This window comes from Dreissena polymorpha, chromosome 8 (genome assembly GCF_020536995.1).
Source record: "Dreissena polymorpha isolate Duluth1 chromosome 8, UMN_Dpol_1.0, whole genome shotgun sequence".
Classification (NCBI taxonomy): Eukaryota; Metazoa; Mollusca; class Bivalvia; order Myida; family Dreissenidae; genus Dreissena; species Dreissena polymorpha.
In genome coordinates, this window is record NC_068362.1 from 80,812,460 (window position 1) to 80,837,180 (window position 24,721).

General features: G+C 34.3%; 1 protein-coding gene across 2 annotated transcripts in view; it reads right to left on the reverse strand.

Annotated features, from left to right (window-relative positions):
- Positions 1 to 18,405: 18,405 nt before the first annotated feature.
- Positions 18,406 to 24,721, reverse strand: part of LOC127842565 (serine protease inhibitor Cvsi-2-like) — an 87,918-nt gene continuing 81,602 nt past the window's right edge. Inside the window, exons 1-3 of one of the 2 annotated variants that reach the window (XM_052372129.1) lie at positions 20,599 to 20,749; positions 20,137 to 20,253; positions 18,406 to 18,596 (exon numbers count right to left, since the gene is read on the reverse strand). In XM_052372129.1, coding sequence (XP_052228089.1) covers positions 18,496 to 18,596; positions 20,137 to 20,253; positions 20,599 to 20,635 — 255 coding nt within the window. In that variant the 5' untranslated portion in view covers positions 20,636 to 20,749 and the 3' untranslated portion in view covers positions 18,406 to 18,495. Of the gene's footprint in view, positions 18,597 to 20,136; positions 20,254 to 20,598; positions 20,750 to 24,721 lie in introns of those variants that run through there. The other variant, XM_052372130.1, reaches the window with a different exon arrangement.

Genomic DNA, 24,721 nt, shown 5'->3' on the forward strand with positions numbered 1-24,721 from the left:
TTATCAATAAACTTAGAAATAGACTCGCTAGTTATCTTGTAGACGAAATCGTGTTTTTGAATAAGAACAATGTGCATGTGCCCAGTGACGCCGATCCGAGTGACTTAAATGTTGCAACGGTAAAAGACTGACTGTTAAACAGGTTCAAAGTGTGTTTTGGCATCTTGTTTCAGTATCTATCGTTGGTGTTTTGTCCGTATATAATACATTTGTTTTTGTTTGAATGTGTTCGCTATGTAAATAATACGTTAAAGTTCAGCTTAAATTATTTCTAGATCTAAATGTTTTGTCATGTAATTGCTATGCCGTCATGTAAATATTATGTTTCTCTTTCTATTGTTGATATACAATATTAAAAGTTTAAAATCATTTTTTGTCATTCAATTTTAACAATTACATCTAGCTATAAACAGTCTCAATATCAAAATAAACACAAGTCATCCAAAATTATCAAATTTATATGAACGTTTTGATTTTTTTGGCGTTATTAACACTGAAAGCTAGATGTGGCTGTTACCATTCAATTCCCGCAAGAATGAACCCACCTACCTTCCGATTCGCCGATTCCCCTACCCATCTCCCTTTCAATGAAGAAAAAGTCCAATTCCTTTGTTCGATAAAGCTTTTACACAAATATTCACGAATATTTTATCAACATCTAATAAAAAATAATCAACAAAATCAACTTCGAATTAGCGACGGCAACGCTGTGTCAATATTTAGTGACTTCCGGTGAACTTCCGTTAAAAACGAAAGTAGAATTCATTGAGTAATGGTACGGTAAACAAAGTTGATTTTGTTGATTTTTTTCCAACAGATGTTGACCGAATATCAAATTATCCGTTCGGAAGGATGAAGGATTTTACCTGGAGACCCTTTTGATATGACACCGTTAAAACTTGGGACCATTTTGATAGACTGTTTTTAAATTTTGACCGTTTGAATGCGAGGCCCGTGAAGTAAGTCTTTAAATCGATTTGACTTGACCGTTTTGATTTGAGACCGATTTGACTGCAAACCGTTTTTAGCTCGACTATTATATATGAAATATATATAGTGGAGCTATCCTACTCACCCCGGCGTCGGTGTGAGCGTGCGCGTGAGCGTTAGAATGTTAAAGTTTGCGTACCACCTCAAATATTTTCTAAGTCCCTTGACATATTGCTTTTATATTTTGCATACTTCTTTACCAACATGACCCCAACCTATAAACAAGAGCAGACAACTGAATCAAGCATTTTGTAAGAAGTATGGCCCTTTTTTCACTTAGAATATGCATATTATTGATAAATCTGTTAAAATTGTGCGTACCACCTCGAATATTTTCAAAGTCCCTTGACATATTGCTTTCATATTTTGCATACTCCTTTACCAACATGACTCCAATCTATAACAGGAGTAGACAACTGTATCAAGCATTTTGTAAGAATTATGGCCCTTTTTACACTTAAAATATGCATATTATTGATGAATCTATGTTAAAGTTTGCGTACCTGCTAAAATAATCCTATGTCCTTTGACATATTGCTTTTATATTTTTCATACTTCTTTACCAACATGAACCCAATCTATAATCAAGAGCAGACAACTGTGTCAAGCATTTTTTGAGGATTATTGTCCTTTTTTCACTTTGAATATGCATATTATTGATAAATCTATGTTAACGTTTGCGTACCACCTCAAATATTTTCAATGTCCTTTCACATATTGCTTTTATGTTTTGCATACTTCTTTACCAACATGATCGCAATCTATAAAATAGAGCAGACAACTATATCAAGTATTTTGACATAATTATGGCCCTTTTTATACTTAGATAATTGAACATTTGGTTAAGTTTTGTGTTTTGGTCCATTTTAATCCTTAAGTATCATAGCTATTGCTTTCAGACTTGGACAACTTGCTAACTCTCATAAGTGGACTGTACAGGGCAAGTAACATAACGCTGTTTGGCTTTTTAACAGAATTATGGCCCTTTTTTGTCTTAGTAACTTTGAATATTTTGTTAAATTTTGTATTTAGATCCACTTTACTTCTAAAGTATCAAGGCTATTGCTTTCAAACTTCAAATACTTTCTTACTATCATGAATGACATTTACTCTCAAGGTCAAATTAATAAATTTTGCTTAAATTGCCATAACTTCTTTATTTATGATCACATTTGATTCATACTTTGACAAAAAAACACCTGACATACCACAATGGATTCCACCCAAACCATCCCCCACGCTCCACACCGGAATCCCCCCCCCCAAAAAAAAAAAATAATTTTTTTTCTTATTTTTGAAAGATCATCTATTAAATGACCACACACCCACATTATACCACCTCTCCATGATGGCTTACGTTATACTGCCAAGCACTCGAATAGTCGAGCGCGCTGTCCTCCGACAGCTCTTGTTATTTAAGGCCGTTTTATTTCTGACCGTTGAAATTGAAGCCATTTACTTGTGACCGCTTATGAGACGGTTTAGATTTTATGCCAGTTTGATGATATATTATTTTTATTTTAGACAAGTCTGGCAGGAGTCTGTATTTACTAGTGACCGGTTTTTACTGTTAACGGTTTTGACCGTTAAAATATGTTGTCGTGTTGACTCTGGACTGCCGCTTTCATTTAAGAATCCTATTCGATATGACCCCGTTCTGACATGGGACCGTATTGACTTTTGACCGTTTCGACTTTCCACCTTTGTGACTTATAATTGTTGTTACATGAGACTGGTTTGTTTTAAGATCGTTTTGATTTATAAATGTTTCACTCAATACCGTTTTGTTGGGTGATCGATTTGACAAATAAACGAATAACGTAGAGATAAGATGCCGTTTTATGTGTAATTCTATTGACATTTTAGCTTTTCAATACGAGACCTTTTTGAACGTGGCCATTGTTCGAGACCATTTTCACTTTAGAACGTCTTTATTTAGAGCCGTTTAGACTTGTTACCACTTTTAAAGACTGCTTTATTTCAAGCCGATTGGAGACCGAATTTATTTGTGACATATTGACTCAAGACCGTTTTACTTGGGATCTTGTGGGCTTGGGGCCGTTTTGATAAATTGCCGTTTGGATTGAAGACCGTTCAGACTTGTAACATTTTTATTTTTATTCCGTTTAGAAATTTGAACAGTTATGACACTTATCCATTTGGACATTTGACCGTTTGAATTAAAAGCAGTTTCAATCAAGACAAAACGATTCAAGACCGTTTCGAATTTGAACAGGATTGCAATGCGACCATTTTGTTTTAAGACAATTTTTTTACTTTGGACCGTTTTGTTGAACCTTTTTCATATTTGTCCCTTTATATTTGAGAAATATTTGTTTTAAAACCATGCTGACCGTTTTGATTGCTGTGACACGGGACATGTTCGTTTTGAGGCGGTTTTTACTAGTGGCTGTTTTTTAATAGAAACTTTTGACTTTCGACCGTTTGAAATGAAAGCCATTTTGACTGTTTGATGAAAAACCGTTTTTATTTGCAACAAGTCTAATTGTATTGTCTAATAACCGCTTTGACTGTAAAGCGTTTCGACTTGAGACCCATTGCATTAAGGCCGTTTTAACTGGTGAAAGTTTTTTTAGATGGATTGTACTTTTCATTATTCGGATATCAGTTCATTTTGCCTGTAGATTTTTTAAATTAAAGACCATTTTACTGTTTTGTTAAGAAGCCTTTTGACTGGATACGTTTTTTACTGTTTGAACTTTTGATCGTTTAAACTTGATGTCGTTTTGACTTGAAACCACCGTTTTGAAGTGGGGCCGTATTGACTTTTGAACGTTTCGAATTTCTACATTGTGACTTATAATTGCTGCAATCTGAGCCTGGTTTATTTGAAGACCGTTTCGATTTATGACCGTTTGACTCGATAGCAATTTGCTGGAAGACGGCTTTAACATATAAACGTATGAACGTTTGGATACGTTGCCGTTTTATCTGTGATCCTAGTGACCTGTATTCGTTTAACACGAGACCGTTTTAAATTTTCTTACTTTTGAGCCGTTTTGACATGTTACCATGTTTATGACCGTATTAATTTCAAGCCGATTGAAGATCGATTTTATTTGTGACTGGTTTGACTCGAAACTGCATTGGCTTTCTAACGTTTTGATATGAGACCGTTTTGAATTATTAATGTTTTATTTAAACTGTTGTGAATATTGACCGTTTTGATTTGAGGCTTTTTTGACTGTTTTAATTTGAGACCTCCAAACTTTGGACCATTCTGTAAAAACCGTGTTGACATGACATTTTGGATATGAGACCGTTTTGACTGCAAACCGTATTTATTAAAGGCCGTTGAATTTATGAAAATTTTAATTTTAGGCCGTTTTGTCTTCTTTTCGTTGTAACTTGAGACTAGCTTTTTAATGAGACCGTTTCGATTTATGACCGTTTTAACTCGTGCCTTTTTTAAAACCTATTTGATAACAAACCGTTTGGTTAAGACCGTTCAGACATGTTATGTCATGATTTTGTTTTGAAATTTAAACCGAAATTGCATATACCCAGTAAGACTTTTGATTATTTGAATTTGAAGCTTTTTTCCTGAAGGCATTTCAAATTAAGACCGTTTCCACGTTGAACACGTTTTTTTCTGTGGACCGTTTTTTTTTGGATTATTTTGCCTTTTGTCCGTTAGAAATTGAGACCATTTTATTTTAAAACCGTTGAGACTTCTGATTGTTGTGAGAATGGTTCTGATAAATGGCTTTTATTTTATAGACCGTTTTGACTTTTTAACGTTTGAAATTGAAGTCATCGACTTGTGCCCGTTTTGGGGACCGTTCGTATTTAAGGCCGGGTGTTTGAAATGCCGTTTTTTTTTACGACGTGTCTGACTACTGACTGAAGATTTTATTGACCAGTGACCGTTTTTACTGTGAACCGTTTTGACTTAATACCATTTTTATTTTGACCATTTGCATTTTAAGCCGTTTGTCAGTAATTTTTAAGATTGTTTTGACTTTGAATTGTTTGGATTTGGGTTCCCTTTTCCTGTAAATTGTTTTTATTTTAGAATTTGATTGATTTGTTTAGAGGCCTTTTGACTTGCACCATATTTAACTGTTTCAACTTTCGAAGTTTTTTCTTCTTCTTACTACCGCTTTGATTTCAGAATCCGATTCGATGAGTGTTTTGATGTGTGACCGTGTCGACTTCGCATCCGTGAGACTTATTATTGTTGTGACAAGATACCGGTTTGTTTTGGACCGTTTCTATGTATGACCATCAATAACGTTTTGTTCGAAGACCGTTTATACATATGCATATATCAACGTTTTGATCAGAAGGAGTTTTATGTGTGATCCTAGTGACTTTTAGGATTTTGAATACAAGGCCGTTTTGAATTGTTACCATTTTTGAGACTATTGTGACCAAAGAACACCTTAATTTTGAGCCATTTGACTTGTTTCCATTTTAGTTTTATTTTTAAGCTGATTGCAGATCAATTTTATTTTCGACAGGTTTGACTCAAGGCCGTTTTGACTTACTATCGTTTTGATTTGAGACCGTTGTGACTTATAAACGTTTTGTAACGCTATTTTGAATATTGACAGCTTGGATATGACGTTTTTTTAGGGGGAGCATATTGTCGCCGCTTCGTCTGTCTGTCCGTGTGTTCGTCCGTGCACAATTTTTGTCCGGGCTATTTCTCAGCAACTAATGACCGGAATTTAATGAAACTTTATGGGAAGCTTCACTACCAAGAGGAGATGTGCATATTATGTGCGGGTTATGGTCGGATGGGAAAGGATTGCCATCCGATATAATTGTTTGAAGGCGATTTTTACTATTTATTGTTTTTTTCGACAAGTAACTACTGTCAGTTGTACTGTCGAACTTCTTGACTTTTGGCCGGTTTGCCATGTTACAATTTTAAGACCGTTTTGGTATCAAGCCAATTGGAGACCGATTTTATTTGTGACAGGTTTGACTCGAGACCGTATTGGTTTCTTTACGTTATGGTTTGATACCGTTTTGACTTCTGAGCGTTTTGTTACACTGTTTTCAAAATTGACAGTTTTTATTTGAGGATTTGTTTGACTGGATATCGTTTTTTTTGAGACCGTTTAAACTTGTAAGAGCGTTTTGATTATTGAGCATTCGAATGACTGATCCGTTTTACTAGAGACACTTTTTGCTAAAACCGTATATACTTTACCGTTTATATTTTGAGCCGCCTTTTGAAACGTTCAATTTTTAGCCCGTTTGGATTTGTTTTCGTTGCAGAAACCAGTTTTTTAATAAAACTCTTTAGACTTACGACCGTTTTTACTTGTTACTGTTTTAAAACCGTTTATACTTGGGACCTTTTCGACATTTTTCAGTTACAAAAGCTTCAAATGCAAATCTTCAAAAGTCAAATTTTGAATACACCATAACGGTACATACTTGCATTTTTTCTTGAAGATATAACGATTTGAGACCGTTTCGACTTCGGAAAGGATTGCCATCCGATCTTGTTGTTTTAAGACGATTTGTACTCTTTATAGTTTAGTTTGACAAGTAACTACTGTCCCCAGTTTTATTTTTATACCTTTTTGTTTTAAACTGTTGTGACATATATGCTTGTTATGACACGGGATCTGTTTGTTTTGAGACGTATCTAACTAGCGGCTAACTAATAGACCGTTTTTACGTGTGACCATGTAAAAATTGAAGACGTTGATTTTTGACCGTTTTTTACAAGGTCGGTTTGATGGAATACCGTTTTTTATTGAAACAATTTTGATTGGAGACCGTATTGACTATTGAACATTTTTATTGTGAATCATTTTGACTTGAGGCCGTTTATATTTTTTACCCTTTACATTTTAGGCCGTTTCGACATTTATCAGTGTTTTTAGATCGTGTTGACTATTTTGATTTTAGGCATTTTTTGACTGGGGACCGTTTTAATTTGAGACCGTTCGAATTTGGGACCTATTTCATTAGACCATTTTAATTTTTTACCATACGAATGTGTGGCCCGTTTAACTGGAGACAGTTGTTTAAAAAAATGTGTACATGATCGTTATGATTTGCGACCGTTTTGACTGCAAACCGGATTTAATTTTAAACAGTTCTATTTTTACCGTTTTAATTTTTAGACTTCTTTTCGTTGTAGCTTGAGATTAGTTTTTTTATTATACCGTTTCGACTTTTTGCTGTTTTTACTCCTACCTGTTTTAAAACGCTTTTTACTTGGGACCCTATTGACTTTTTGCTGTTTGGTTTTAAGACCGTACAGACCTGTAACAGTTTGATTTTGATTCCGTTTTGAAGTTAAAACCGTTATGGCATATACCTACTTAGACTTTGAAACGTTCGAATTTGAAGCTTTTTCCACTGACCACATTTCGAATTGAGACCGTTTCAATTTTGAACAGTATTGCCTTGCGACCTTTTCGTTTTAAGACCATTTTTAATATGGGCCGTTTTTTGGACTGTTTTCACTTTTGTCCGTTCAAGTTTGAAACCTTCTAGTTTAAAAACCTTTGTGTCGTATGAGTGTTGTGACACGAGACCTGTTCGATTTAGACGGTTCTTGACAGGTGGTTTATTTTAAAAACCGACTCAATGAGCGACCGATTTTACGTGGAACCATATTGACTTGTGACCGTGTTGACTTTCCATCATTGTGACTTATATAATTGTTGAATGATAAGACCGGTTTGTGTTAGGATACTTTCGATTTTTGACCGTTTTGACTCAATATCGTTGTTTTGGAAGACCGCTTATACGTATTTACGTATTAACGTTTTGATTTGATGGAGTTTTATGTGTGATCATTGTTACTTTTAGGCGTTTCAATACGATACCATTTTGAATTGCGACCATTTTCTGTGACTGTTTTGACCTCAGAACGATATAATTTTTAGCCGCTTTTCCCTTCATCATTTGTAAGACCGTTTTTATGTGAAGCCAATAGTCCTTTTTATTTGTGACAGGTTTGACAAGATCGTATTGCCTTATTAACGTTTCGAATAGAGACCTTCTAAACGTTACGTTACACTGTTTTGAATATTGACAGTTTGGATTTGAGGCTTTTTTGACTGGAAACTTTTTTGTAACACCGATTTGATTTTTGACCATTTTAATGTGTTGCTCGTTTTACTGGAGAAAGTCTTTTTTAAAACCCGTTTTGACTTGATCGTTTGGATTTGAGATCGTGTTGACTGAAAACCGTTTTTATTTTAGGCCGTGTTTATTTTGACAGTTGAATTTGATGCCGTTTTTACTTTTTCGGGAAACAACCAACTGTTTAAAACCGTTTTAACTTGGAATCGTTTGACTTGTGGCCGTTGTTACAGAGTTATCTTTTGGTTTTAAGACCGTTCAGACTTCTTACAGTTTGAATTTGATTTCGTTTTGAAGTTTGAAACGTTATGGCATTAACCCACTTCGACTTGTGACAGGTCGAATTTGAAGCATTTTTTTACTGAAGACATTTCGAATTGATACCGTTTCAACCTTGGACACGCTTGTCTTGAGGTCTTTGGTTTTCAGACCATTCTTACATTGGACCGTTTTGTTTGACCTTTTCTACTGTTGTCTTTTATAATGTGAGACCTCTTTGTTTTCAAACCGTTGCGACTAATGATCGTTGTGACACGAGGCCTATTTGTTTCAATTTGATTTGATTTGCCTCTATATCGTTTTTATTTGAGAATTTTGACCTTTTTCTGTTTTATTTAGATGCCTTTTGACTTGATACCTTTTGAACTGTTTTAACTTATTACCGTTTAAATCTGATGTCCTTTTTGACTTCGGACTACCGCTTTCATTTCAGTAACCGGTTTGTTTTGAGACCTTTTTAACCTGTGACCGTTTTGAATCTATATATTTTTTGTAAAACCACACTTACTTGTCGCCATTATGACCTGTGACTTTTTTTGTCCGTGTTGTCTTTCAACTGTTTTATTTTGAGGCCGTTTTGACTGGAGGACTTTTGGATTTAGGTCCATTTTAATATGGGACCGTATTGATTTTTTAAGGCCTTTTGAACTATGATCGTATGAATGTGAGGAAATTTTGAAACTGTTTCGACTTGAGTTCGGTTTCTTAGACCGTTTTGACTTGTTGCCGTTTGAACTCGAGACTGTTTTGACTTCTGATAATTTTGTTTTAAAACTCTCCCAGCTTCAGCACGCTTTGACATGAGACTGTTACGATTCGAGACCATTTTGATTTGGAATCGTATTGAATTGTGACAATTTTGACATAATACCGTTTGGACTTGTGACCTTTTTAGACCGTTTTGCCTTTTTAAGTTTAGGCTGTTATGACTTTTCGTTTGAAAACCGTTTTTTGTTGTAATCGTGTAGTCTTATGACCGTTTAGTAAAAATGTGACCGACTTGTGTGATAACCTTTGGCACGTCTAACCTTCTTTTCTTTATACTAACAAAACTTGTAACTGTTTTGACTTGTAACATTGGAACCCTTACGTCTTGTGTGATTCTTTGTCTTAGGACCGAATTTTCGTGTGATTGTTTTAACTTGTCACCGTATTTTCTCGTAAGTGACTTGTTTTATCATCGTTTGAATCCTAACCGTTTTCATGTTTGGCTGTTGAAAGTTACAAGTTTGCCTTGGTATACCTTTTAACCGTTTAGTATAATGACCGTTTTGACTGCGCAATGTTTTTTGTGTTCAAGTTTTAAATACTGACCCTTATTAGAGTGGGTTATCAGGTGACAAACAAGATGTTGATGAACATGCTTAGAGAGGTATTTTTCGCCGTTATATACCCTGTATTACCTGTATTTATTGTTTTAATGCCGGTCGCTTTCCAGCCATATCAGAAATAAAGTGATAAGCGTGTATTTCGTATAAATATTCGCTCTTTATCTCGACTTTATTCGCTGCGAATGTTCGTAGCGGGAGCTCTAATTTTGTTGACGCTAATATACTACAAACGCTTATAAGTTATTGAGATTATAAAACGGGGGAAAATACCTGCCACAGCATTGACGTAAATTTGTTTGTAACGTGATTACCCCCATATGCTTATTTCTACCGATGTTTGTGTGTAATGCTGCTTGGTCGTAGGATTGCTTTTTCTTTTGAACATTTTAAGGTGTGACAGTTTTGTCTTTTGACGCAAGTACTAACGAAATCGGCAAAAGCCAAACGAAATAGCGGCAAAGGAAAACCGGCTTTGGCAAAGATATATATGAACGAATTCCTTTTACTTTAATTACTTTTCAACAAGGAATATAATTTATTTCACTATGAGATGGATAACTAAAATGTATATTCTTTGGTATAAATTCTGTTTGCAATTGATCGAGTTTTAAACAACATGGTTTATTAAAAAAAATGTTTTGTTTTTATTCAAAAATTTGTACCACTTTCGGATTTGAGTAAAAATAAAGAACATCTCTCGACTTACATGCTTTTAATGCATATGTTGTTCATGTCTACTTATGATGTAGATTTGTAGTGAACACTAATCTTAAAATGAAACATAACAGGGTTCCCATGCACATGTGCATTCATTCCATTGCGAAACACTTCGATTGACCCTTTTGTATACAGCGACCAGAACCGGTATCTTAAGCAAAACGTTTGCTTTTGTTCGGGTACCCGTTTGAGTCCTGCTGCGAGGTTAACCTTCACTTCAATGAATACATCTGAACTTAGTTTAAATTTTGGGCGCCCTGAAACCGATGTTTTTTAATTAACCTAGTTGCTATAGTAAGCACGTACTGTTGTAAGGCGCTCAACCCATTTTTTCTTATTAATTTTTGTTTTCGTTATGTGTTTTGTCTTGTTTCTAAATGTGTGGTAATTTGTCACTTGCACATGTCAAGGATCATGTTGTAGTGATTATAAGAAATATCTCCATCTAATTCAACAAGACTTTTATAGTTAAATGTTCAAAATGCCTTCTTGATTTATTATTGTATTCACATAACTGTTCTTATTTTACTAAATTGACCACCTTGTCACCTCTTCATTTATTGGCGTCGCACTGGAGTGTGGCGACTAGTATGTAATGCGTTTTTTTTTTCGCTTATGGGAGGAGAAGTTATTATACGGATCAATGTATATATTTTTGTTTGAAGAATATCTTGCATAGTGGTGATTTTTTGTGTAAATTAGTGTAAATAAATACTGCATTTGTGCCTATTACATTTATTACAACATGTATTGCCAATAATGCAAAGCTAATTGTTTTAATTAATAACTGATCACAGGGGAAAGATCACAGGGACTGGGCAAATACGCGAATCTTTCTGGTTTTGTATAAAAACAAAACATAATCAAAATATATTTATCTTGTGGTTTTTCTAAAAATAGCGCAGACTTTTGCTGTTCGAGTTTTGGTTAACGCGTATTTTCTTCAATTTTGCAAGACGACAGCGATTACACGGTTTTTTGCATTATTGATAACCGTTACACTTCAGTCATTTATTAAGGCAGTAGGTGCCTAGTGAGATCGGGAATAGTCGGTCGATATCGCCGTATTCGGAAAGCGTTGCGGCTAAAAGCGATACGGTAAAGTCCGGAAATCATACTAAATACACGAAATAAATTTGAATTGTTTTATTTTAGAGTTAAATTTGCTTATCTCTTTAAGATTTAATAACTATACAATACAAATCTAAGTTAAATTAATTCGTTTCATAAAATATTTGTGTTCATGACGTCACGGTTGTTGACATTTTCTTAGCAAAATGAAAGTGCGAAATAAAAGCGAGCGATTTGCAAAATCGAAAAAGAAGCAAACACCGATCGACAACGTTGTGTTCGATAACAATTATTCATTTACCGAGCTCTGCGATGACGATTTGTGTGAAAATGACTCACGTAAAAGCTATTCGCATTTGCTAAATGGCGTTAAAAGAGTTAGCAGGAGTGGGTGGCGGGATGGAAGAAGATTGATTGACTCGTTGAGCTGGAGGTTTTGCTAAACAAATTACAGTATGGTAAGTTTTGTAATCTGTGTCCCATTCCTTTGACAATATATAACATTGTTGGTGAACTACAAAATGGCCTCAGTGGTTATCTGTACGTTGTTTGTGAAAACCCTGACTGTAGAAAAGTCAACCGTGATTCTTATGGAAAGCAGCACCATCTCAAGATCAGGGGAATGCCATGCTTTGACGTAAATACCAAGCTTGGAACAGGTATGCATGTCTTCATTTTTCAACCTGCCATTTCTATCAATGGTTAATCATTGTACAATTGCCATTGATCTTTGTTCTTCTTACACATTTTCAGACCACTTAAAATTCCAAGTGTCATTCCCAGTGAATATTTGTTTATCGTGTTATATATAAGCAAACATTCCGGTGTCCATCATATTCAGTTTTCAAATTTAGTTTCGCATTTATGTTGTTAAATCCAATTGATTGCTCATTCATGATATTTAATAATGTAATGATGATACGAATGGATTCGATAAAAATACATTGTGACGTCATTATTAAGTAACTACGGCCTTATTTCGTTTTCAAGTTCTTATTAATTTCAATTCTCTTTTTAACAATGATAGCCAGTTTGGGCAGGCCGGTGAAGGGCCGGTGAAGGTAAATACCTTCCTAACCACTCTTAACATAACGCTTATTGCGAATAGAAATCTTAAGAAGATGGAGGCTCGTGCTGGGGAGGCCATCAAGAAAATCTCAACTGCGTTGTCTAACAAGGCTGCCATTGATGCTTATGAGAAAGAAATGGAGTAATTGTAAAAACTAATTTTTAATACAATGTTATTGACTATTCTGGTGCCAAATTTTAGTATTTTTTCTCATCAACTGTCTTCTTATTTCCTATTCCAGATGAATATGAAACATATTAATAATAATTGTTTTATTAAAGGCACTGTGTTCATAGTTTGGTAAAATTACATTTTTTTAAAGATTTTTGGTTAGAACCCCAGGTCAGGCACATTATTATAAATATTTGTGATTGTTATTATAAATATTAAAAGCTATTCCACATATTACAATTTTTAAAAAATAAATTCATTACTTTTAGTAATAAATCATATGAAGGAGCATTGGTATATTAAAATGCTGAGCTATTCATATACATGGTGAATTATTTTCACAAGCGATCATTTGAGTTTAATGACTGTTCAATATGTAATGTGCTTGTTGTGCTGAAAATTGATTTTTCTCATAATCAGAGATCATATAAGGCGTCAGAATGAAACTTAAAGGGAATTATAAAATTCATGAAATAAGCATTGTGTGAATTTAATTTTGTATTTCAGTTCGAGGTACAGTAATGCCTGATATTACTCAGATTGCTGCTGTGCATTTAAAGACGGGTTTAAAGTTCTCGACATATGTGAAGACAACAGTGCCAATTTCTTCCGAAGCTCAGAAAGTGATTGGCATTTATGTTGATGATCATGGCATAATGCGTGTAAATGGTGGAAGTGTTGATGGTGTATCAATTAAAACCTCTCTACATGATTTTATGATGTGGCTTGCAAAGTTTCCCAGAGCCATTTTTGTTGCTCATAATGGGCGCAGGTTTGATTTTCCGGTATTGGTTAGTGCATTGCTGAACACACACTGTTTTGAAACGTTTTGTAATTTTGTAAGCAGTTCTGTTGACTCTTTGTCGGTTTTCAAAAATCGTATCCTGGACAGTCACACAAACAGGAAGATCTAGTGAACGTGTTCTCCAGGCAACCTGCAACGCACACAGTGCTCCTGATGATGTTGAAGCACTGGGATCTTTGCTTGAAACATATAAAATTACTGACAATATGGCCCACATCTTAACTGTTACTGCAATCCATAATTCAGTTTGTTTAAGTCATGAAAAGCCTTAAAGGCAAAGGACACTAGATTGTTAGACGTGCTGTTGCATAGAGGAACTCTAAAGCGACCAACAGCTGTAAACATTGCGGGATATGGACTGGCCTTATGTCATTCGAAAGCCATATTTTCTAGTTCCGGAGAGGATGACTTTAGGGATACTTTCAATGCTAAAAACAATGAGGGACTACCAAAAGTCACAAACGCAGAAACTATTAAATCTGAAGTGGTCCGTTAAATCGGTCAGTTATTCAGTTACGAAAAGTGACGGAACGAGATAAAATGGCTTTCAAATGACACGCGGCCAGTCAAAATCACGCAATGGCTTTATACTGATACTAAATTATATACATCTAGTTGTCATTAATCTGGCTATTTTTATTAAAATATAAGTTGTATATGATTGTGCTACTTATACATCTTTATGCTACGTTATATTGGGACAACTTTGACATTTTGTGGTGCACTGCGCCTGTATTCATATGTTGCCTTTTGACTTTAGGTGACCTTAAGATTGTATTATTAGCTCGGCTCCGAGGTATTACATAGCCTCTTCGTCGTCCGCTGTCCGACGTCCGCCGTCGTGCTAAAACCTTTACATTGGGTCTAAAACTCAAGTGCTTCCACCAACAACTTTGAAACTTCATATGTACATGCACCTTAATGAGTTCTACACGTCACATCCATTTTTTGGTCACTAGGTCAAAGGTCAAGGTCACTGTGACCTTTAATATAAAACTTTAACTTTGCCTCTAACATCATAGTGCTTCCACCTACAACTTTGAAACTTCATATGTAGATGCAACTTGATGAGTTCTACACGCCAAACCCATTTTGGGTCACTAGGTCAAAGGTCAAGGTCACTCTGATCTCTAAAAAATAATCTGACAAGCTTTTGCAGCCGAGCGTGGCACCCGTTATGCGGTGCTCTTGTTAATGTATTATTATATCAATATTAATTCAAAGTTAGCTAAACTCCTTCACATGTCATGGTTTATAACTGTAGCTTTTAATAAGCAACTAGAAAATCCCCCAAAAGAAGTGATATACAAATATATCATTGCGTGAAAATGAATTGCGGTAGGCATACGCAAAGTAAAATTTCTTGAGATAGGAACGGTAAAACTTCCTGAAATTCATTCAGTGTGTAGAAAATATGTTGTGTTAAATAAATATGTACAATATATGCATTTCATCACACTACAAGTGACATAGAATGTAATTAAAGTTTCTTGTCACTGAACAATTTGTTGTCGTTTTTGCCATTTTATCCAGATAAGTGCATATATTATTGGACATCAAAGTCGCAATTCTCTTTCAATGACACTTTTTTAATTCTGTATCTACTAACAAAATCCAGTCGAGTACGTTTATTAAGTTAATTGTCAAAATATATGTGTATCCCATTACAAAAAACTATATTTTGGATATAGGGTAAATCCATAGAAAACGCCCAACCGAGTCAGGAGTAGGTGTATTCAACAATTTGCAATTAGTTGTGATACACAATATACAATGTGGAAATAATAATAACTTTTTGTTTTGATGTAGACATTTTAGTTTAAATAAATATGCTGTTGTATTGTAACCATTTTTTGTGTTTAGTATGCCCATGAAATATATGTGTGAGAGGGTGGGGGGGGGGTTCGTAAACACATTTAAACTTTTACAGTGTTTTCATATCAATGAGTACTCAACCCCTATCGTAAATGAGCAACGTAAGAATAAGTTCAGAATCATCTCCCCTTGAAGTTGAGACAAATATGAAATTACGCTTACAAGATGAAGCAGACTTTTTAAAACCTACACAGTTCTGTTCCATTAATAAAAACTGCACACGGATGCCAGTTAAAAAAGGAAACCAATGTAAATAAAATGAACTATGAAATATTTGGGGGTTACAACACAGAATCATAGATAATGGTTATTTGGGAGTTATAACACACCATCATAGATAATGGTTATTTGGGGGTTATAACACACAATCATAGATAATGGTTATACCAGTATCTTTTTCTATTTTGTTTAAAATAATCGGCCAATATATTAATATTTACAGTAGAAAAAACTGGTTTCATGTAACTTCATTGACTGCCTTTTACACTGAAATTCCCGACGCCCTTTGATGCTTTGCATCAATACTTATCTTGTTGTTAACTGTAAATGCATCAAATAAATCCTATGCGGAATTTTCAGTTAACCCAAAAAATATGAAGCGTGTGGACAGTTACTTTTACGAATTGAACGTTAATTTTCCTCAGTTTAAAAATTACGGTCTTGGAGCACTAAACGCGCTTTTTTGGAACCGTCGATCCAAGATAATTGTTGTTTAATCCGTTTTAAGGTCGCGCGAACTCGGTGAATATTTGTTCATAATATCTGCAAATATGTTTTACTATCATAGCATTTCAATTCAATAAACAAAACAAAAACAGAAAAAAAAATACATTGGTTTTTATAAATTAAAATGAATAGCTCAGAGGTTGATTCCAACCAGAAAATCAGTATTTTACATTTTATGGGACTCGATTGTTTAAGCTTTAAGTTAATGTTTGCCACAGTTTCGTTGAACAAAAGTAACATTTTCAGGTAGCATGTGTCTATTGAGTTGTTGAGTGCTCCAATATAAATGTCACTACTTATCTTAGTGCACTTACTTAAACACAAATATCTTCCAGGAGTAAAATAAAACATGGATAACAACTTATGTAATTGCCTAGGCATTTCAACAGAGTTCAATTTTGAAAGAATAATAGCATTCAAATTTTATTGTGGAAGAATGTTTCATTTCCTTGTTCAGTTTCTTACTGTACACTCTTTGTGGGATTTTCTAAATAAAAGCAATGTAATTTTGCTAAAGCGCGAGACCGAGGAGCATTAACAGACCAAGCACGTCTTTGTTATACATAGGTGTTTGTTTGTTTGTTGTAGAAATACGTTACGAACGAATGTTTATAAAACACGTATATTAAAACGCCTTACCGAAACACTCTGCAGGCATAATTTGTCACTTTTATAAACGTGCATGTTGCTTTTAGAAGTACATTACGAACGAGTGGTTGTAAATAATAAAAATATGCACGTATTGTTCAGTTTTCAGGCATATCAAGTTTATGTTAAACACTAGCTTATTTGGTAGTTGTAGAAACAGTTTTACAAACGTGATTTCCCGCGAGAAAATAATCAACCGTGAGGCCAGATATCGCTTATTTTCATTCAACTGTATTTGTATCTTTTGAGTGCCTCCTAAATATGCTTCCGATATAAACAATGAAGCTCAAGCTATGTCGTCCGTGTTTTGTGTCAAATCGGACAAAGGCATAACTATGCACGATGAAAGACGCAAAAATGACTGAACTGTCTGATGATTTGTCAGTAAATATTTGTATTTAAATTCAAAACTTGTCCGACTATGTACTCCTATACTTTTCAAGGAAGAACACTAAAACAAACATGTGTTGCTCATACTAATATGTATTTTTCATGCGCAATTATATTTTCATCACACATTGTGAATATTTTGCTGACACAAAGTTCTCAGTGTGAGCTATCATGATCTCCCTTTATCCGGCGTCAGTCATCGCCCTTTGCCCGGTGTACAACATGCTTTGCCAACTATAGGTAATATTTTTATTCGAATCTTGATTAAACTCGGTTAGAATTTTCATCTAAGGCGATTTCGAATCTCTGTCACTTTTTTACCACTACAGATGACACACCCTCATTGTTAAAACGTATCCAGAATGTTCATATTAACCATATTTAGACCGAATATTAATCGTTATGTGCGGCAAATAACTTGGTCACAAAGTTAAATCCTAATAGTTAAACATTGTTTTCATTATAGAGGCTACATGTATGAATCCATATAGTGCTATGAAGCTTTGTCGGAATGCTTATCCTAACAATTTTAAGGCCGTGTGTAAATCTGTGTCACGTGCTGTCAAAACCTACTTTACCAGATATTTGTATGCCCCGGTAAGGTGGCATATAGCATTTGAACTGTCTGTCAGTCTGTCCGTCCGTCCGTCCGAAAACTTTAACATTGCCCATAACTTTTGCAATATTTAAGATAGCAACTTGATATTTGCATGCATGTGTATAACATGGAGCTGCACATTTTAAATGATGAAAGGTCAAGGTCATTGTCATCCTTCAAGGACAAAGGTAAAAAAAATCAAAACGGCGCAATAGGGTGCATTGTGTTTTTGACAATCACATCTCTTGTTTTATATTTATTTCATCAATCTAGAGGTATATTGTACGACTTTATGTTGATGCAACATGCTTAGATTGTTTGTCTTAACAATATATAGGCCGGACTTATATCTGTCAAAAAATAGGTCACTAGGTCGAACGTACTTTCAGTTACAAAAGCAGTCCCTTATTCTTCTACATTCATATACTTATTGTTAGTGGAAGTAGGCCAAGGGATTATCAATTTAATCCGGCATTATCGTATTAAATCTATGGCATAACTATTCGATTTCACCACGGTCGCTTTAACATCATTCATCGTCATGTATTAAACAGTTGACAGTTATATTAAATACGTAAGTGTTGCATTTGAGTGTAAAAATCTTACGACACTACAATCTAAACAATTACCGAAAACAAATAAACAAAAACAAACAAATCTTTAAACCGTATCCCCGGTACTTTATTTAAGTCATCATCAATTACAGCAGATCACATTATTCTATGAACGAGCATCATGCGGTTGTTCAGTAGCAGCGACACCTGTTGTCTACGCAGTGCCACCTCCGGTTGCAGGTTCGATCCCCGCTGTCACGGCAGTCGGTCCCTAGCACGCATTCTGTGTCGGCTGAAATGTTAGATCACAACCCGAATACATGATTGAGGTGAAATCATCGTAAACACTATGGTGTATACGCTTCATGTTTTTTTTGTAACAGCTTGTTTGCTGTCGTTTTGTTTAAGTGGACATAATTATCACATATACAATCTACACATTTGACGTTCAAAATTATCTACCATATACATGTTATTTAATTGGCATGGATGCAAGTTGGAGTCAAGTAGTTACCAGACCCATTGTACAAAATAATAACTATGGATTAGTCAATAGTTACTATGTAAAACAAACATGGCTTTGTGCTCCCAATTACAATTGTAAATCTTGGAAGTGTAGAGTAAAACTTATATCATGTAATATAAAAAGTGCTGAATATACAGATCGCACTTTCTTTAAATAAGGACACCGTTAAAAACGCTGTTTTGAACGCATGTATAGATGAACGGAGTTTTCTGTAAACTGTGGTTTTGCGTTAAGTTTTTCAGATGACTCAACGTAGAAACTTTATTAGAAACTGAAATTTAAATATAAAACTGAATGCTATGCCCAATATTGAATGTAGTCAGACATCAACACTTTGAAAGTTGAAAATTAGTACCATTTAGATCAAATTAAAAACAGGTAAATACTATACATACAATATTTTTGTACTTATGGTGTTACAAATTAAAATCTGTATTAAATTGTACTGTCCCGAATACACTAAAGTTGGCCATCTTCTTTTTGATACTGTTTGTAGTGTAGCATATTCGATTTTTATTGATTTTAATAGTGATGTGGATAACTTAAGCTACCTCTTGTCTAATGAAAGACTTGTTAATAAAACTGCTAAATCCTGCACAGATATGATACAAAATAGAAGACATTGTTTGCGCCATTTTAAAATTTTAGGAAGTATGGTGATTGTAGCTTTATAAATATGATGATTGTTATCGGATGATGCTTTTAAAAATCACGTACATGTATTCGCAAAAGTTTTATCTATTCAATTTTTATTTTACTATTATTACCGTTATCAATTGATCATACTTAAAGGGAATTTTCAAATAATATTAATACACATGAAGCAAAGACAGCAAACGTTGTGCATTTTACTAAATGATTATACAAACTTGTGTTATTTTATATAAGGGTATGCACCTAATAACTTGTTATAAAATTTCGGTTTGCAATATATATAAGTTCAATAATTCATATACATGTTTGTCAATGGTGTTTCTTGGTAGTTTATAAATTCGAATGCTAGGAAATGTAAGTTAAAGTTTAAATACTACAAGATATTGGATACTCACGTGCTCGTATAAATAAAAGCAACAATAATAAATTTAAGTTAAATATAAAATAACCAAATCAAAACAGTGAGTCAATGTTTATGATATTTAAGATTTATTTTGTTTTAAATGTATTCTTAAATACATTATGTATTTTAGTTTAAAGCGATTGAATATCTAAAAAAGCCTCAAACATTTGCTTTAATGTATTACATTTTTTTAAGAATAGTATCAGTATTTAACTACGAGTAATCAGCGATATTTTGTGAAACACTCACTTGAGCACGTGCAAATTCTGTTAACGCATTCCTTGTGAAAACCGTTTGCACAAGTCATATGGGTGCATTCTGCATTGACGTTGTTTGTTGGGCAGTCCTCCGCCATTACCATCGTAACTGAAATCATACAATGAATACGTAATTAAATGTTTATTTTTATTTATATCTTTTTATAATTATATTTCAATCGCCCATCGTCATCGGCAGCAGGATTTGATATGAGCTATGCTTAGAACCAGCCATATCTCTGCGTGGAGGTTTACACGTTCTTCCATGCAATTAAAAAAAGTTGATATTATTGATAAAATCCGATAAAATCCATCAAGCTGTCGTAAACACACGTAACTTGCAGCACCTTTGAAGACCATTCATCATGCTTTTTAAACGGCGAAAATCTATTGTAAAAGTACTAACTAACAATAAAACCAATGAATATTACAAAAACATCTCAAAGACATTTACCAATGGCGACAGCAATCAAGTAGGCAATGGTTTTCATGGTGGCGTTTGTTCTTGAATCCGACAAACGTATTTTAAGACTGTTCTATGATAAACAAGACAATCATTTTATACTGATATTCAACGTCTGTGTGACACACGACTTTGTGCGAGTTTCAAGTGTATTTATTCTATTTATGACAAATCGTGAAAGTACTATGTCACGTACTTTTGAATGATTTTAGATTTGTCTTCTAAATTAGCGCTCGCATAATTAACAAACCGCTCTGATCAGGTACTGAATTGTTAAATCATGCTTCTTACGTGGCTATATATAGAAAACGGTCATATTTACAGCATAACTGTGCATGTCTTAGTTTCTCTTATCAATTCCATTTGTAGCTTTATGAGGTACATCGTTGACACGTTTGATATGCATAAAGTTAATTTAAACAAAGTTCTATTCAAAATTAAAAAACCGTACAGATTATATATCGATATATCATCACACTAGCTTTACGTATTGCAAAAGACGATTTTCTAAAAAATACAAAACATACACGAATACAAATGAAGCTGGGATCTCAGCCTAGGAACGGTCATGCAATTTTTTGGGGGTTTTCGTATGACACGGCCGTTAATCATGCGCGCCACCCCTTTTTTTGCGATGTATTAATTAATGAGCCAATGCAACTTCCGAGGTGGCGCTCAGGGCCGGATGTTTTGACATTTCATGGACAATTTTACATGGTGATTAGGTTGTATATGTTTTTTCAACATATTTCGCATTATTTTAAAAATCGGGCAATGTAGTGCGGTTCAGCGAAGATTGATTCGTAAACAAATGTACAGAAGCGTTCATTCTCAACCCATTTAAAAACGTGTGAACCTTTATAAGCTTTGGCATAGTGGAGTTTTACAAAACATTTCGATGAGTTTTTCCTGTGTGAAAATGTCCACCCAATTAAATCGCTAACGGCATCAAACGATTGCGTAAAACATACATTAGATGCTGCATGCAAAACATATTGGCTTCTTGCCGACGAAGTAGATAATTTTGTATTTGTCCAAAAGAGATGGAGCCAATGCTTAAGAGGTGGCGCTAATGACAGGAGGTGGCGCCAATGCCGGATGAATCAATTAACAGTCGTATCGCAATGACATTATCACATGACGTACATTTGATAGATAATGTTATTTGTTATATTGCGTTTATTAATCAACGTACATACGAAAGCTCAAATCTTTACATAAGATAAACACAATCTATAATAAATAAGATGTAGTTTTTTTAAATATATAACTGATCAACTCAATTAAGAAGTCACCAACACGAATAAAACATATTTTACGATGTATACCAAAAATGTGTAATACTCAATCAAACCAATACCTAAATGTTCAACATTATAAAAATAATTCATTGACATAAATATTTGTATGCAGTATGATAATTCACGAAATAAATATAAGATAACACTTCTTCATGAAACTATGATTTGTGGCCGTTAATCCAAATGCTTAATTTACTAAAAGGCCAATTTCAATGAATCTTAATAGGGCTTATTTGTGTTGTTTTTCCCACTATCAACTCCAAAAAAATGAAGATAGCTCGGTCTTTTTCCGTTAACATTTTGTATAATACATGTTAAATGTTGTTATCTTACAAAGACTAACGTTTAAATCCATCAATACATTATTAGAAATCTACATTTTCTAATTAAAAACGCACGCGACTCAAATTTGCTGAAGTAGTCAACTTACAAAAAATAATGTAAGTCCTGTAAACATAATAGAAACCGTAACATAAAATATTTCACTTTAAAATAGCTATAAAACGTGCATTGGCGCCACCTCCTAATTTGAGCTCCACCTCATCGGCATTGGCTCCATATCTTATTGAAAAATGAAAATTTATCTATCAGATAGGCTAGAAGCCGATGTTTTTGTGCACGCATTAACCTGTACAGGTTGAAAGCAATCGTTTTTTGTAATGAGCTATTTAATTGGCAGGGAATTTGCTCGTCACACAGGCAAAAGACATCGATTTGCTTTTACCAATTCTACCATGCCACAACTGTTAAAGGTCCTCACGTTTCCAAATGGGTTGTGATTGTATGTTTCTGTACATTTTTAGATGAATTTATAATCGCTGAATTGCACTACATCGGCCGATTTTTTAAAATATTGCGAAATGTGTTAAAAAATATATTAAACCTTATCACCCTGTAAAATTATCCGTTAAATCTCAAAACATCCGGGCCTGAGCGCCACCTCGGAAGTTGCATTGGCTCATTTATTAATGCAACTCAAAAAGAGGTGGCGCGCATGATTAACGGCCGTGTATGAATACGCAGTCTATGTGTAACGATGCATCACTCTGTGACCACAATATATCGATATGTGACCAATCAGGATTGTTAATGAATAAAAAGTTGCCTTTGATTATACAATCACAATACACATGTCATTAAACGTATTAAACCATTTGTATCTTCCATATAGGTATTTAAGGGGGGGGGGGGGTGAAATTTGGTTACTATGTTTTAACTATAAAACCATATTACTATTCAAGTGCATTCTATATTAAGTAAATAAAATTAAAAGCCAATATCACCGGTGTCATTCCATCCCAATATTCAAGCCACTTCTATTTTGCCCTCGTCAATATAATGGCGGTCGGACATATTGTGTTACCGGTGTCGGGCATATTGTGTTACCCGTGTATGCTATTTGTAAAATGTGCAAGCTCAAGCTGCAATCAGGTACGTAAAGATTCATTTAAAATTGTAATATATTTATCGCTGGTTTCAAATTGCATAATAGGTTTCATCCATCCTTGTTTGTTCTGGATAAACTATTTCTACCGCAAATGACAGATAAGGTCAATGGTATAAATATGACAATGCAATTTAACCCGCGTCTATGTAATAGCAATACACTGTTTGATCGGATAAAACACGCGCTTCGATGTAAGGATTACTTTCTTTATAAAGATCATTTTGTTGCTTTAGAAAGTATTTGTTTCGAAAAAATGAAAGAAAAATAATATTATGGCATTCTTTGAGGACAATCATTTACGAAAGAATCGAGTGCCACACGAACATTTTACTTATGTGTATATGTCAATGCGTAAAACGCAAAATAAAGCTAATAAACCTCTTACCACGCAAAACAAACGCATAATCATTTAAAAGGATTGTAAAACAAATATATCATACATAAAACTTACGAACAATAATGATCGTACAGTATTATAATCCCGCTCTGTAGCAATTTTCATTCACATACCACCAAATATAACAGTGTTCACAACAACACAGTGTACGTGTCAGTCTTTGGATTTTTCTGTGGTTTCAAACAGATCAAACAGTGTATTGCTATTTATTTAGTAATACTCTTCAAACTCCGACCCAATTCTCACGGGTTTGACTACGTATTCAAGTTGTTAGGTGAATTAGTTGTTGATATAAAGACGTCGCCAGTTTGTAGTGCAAATCTGTAAACTTATATAAGCACAATTATCGATACTTTCGATTTTAAGATAGGATATGCAAAACATCATCAAAATAAGTGAAAGTGGTATCAACTTCATTGTACATTTTATAATTCCCTTTGATAAATGTTGATTTTCAAATCAAATGAAAGCATGCTTTCAAAAGTTGTTCTCATATTTTGATGCAAAAAGAATATTGAAAATCTAAGAATCCGTTAATTTTATATAAAAAACTAAAAATGTTCTACCTCGTTATCGTCGGAATTAAAATATATGTTTTAATTGATTTACACATTAAGATTGGTAAATGACGTTCTTATTATTATTCACACTAAAATGCATCGGACGTCGCCGTGGTGTAATGGATATGGGTCCGCCTAGCGACCGGGAGGTAAAAGGTTCGATCCCCATGGTGGGAGCGTTCTTTAGATCTCCCCCAAAGACACCAAGTACTGATTCTAGGCCCAGGAAACGGACTCGAGAGCGTTTATATAAGCCTTAGGCTTTCGATTCAATCGAGCTAAAATAAATAAGTTTAAATTAAAACTGCATCGGTCAACTAATTTTGAAAATGAAAAAAAACGAGCCAATGTTCAAGTTATCACGGGAGGGGCTGCAATCTGGCCTGGAAACAACGTTAACACCGAATGT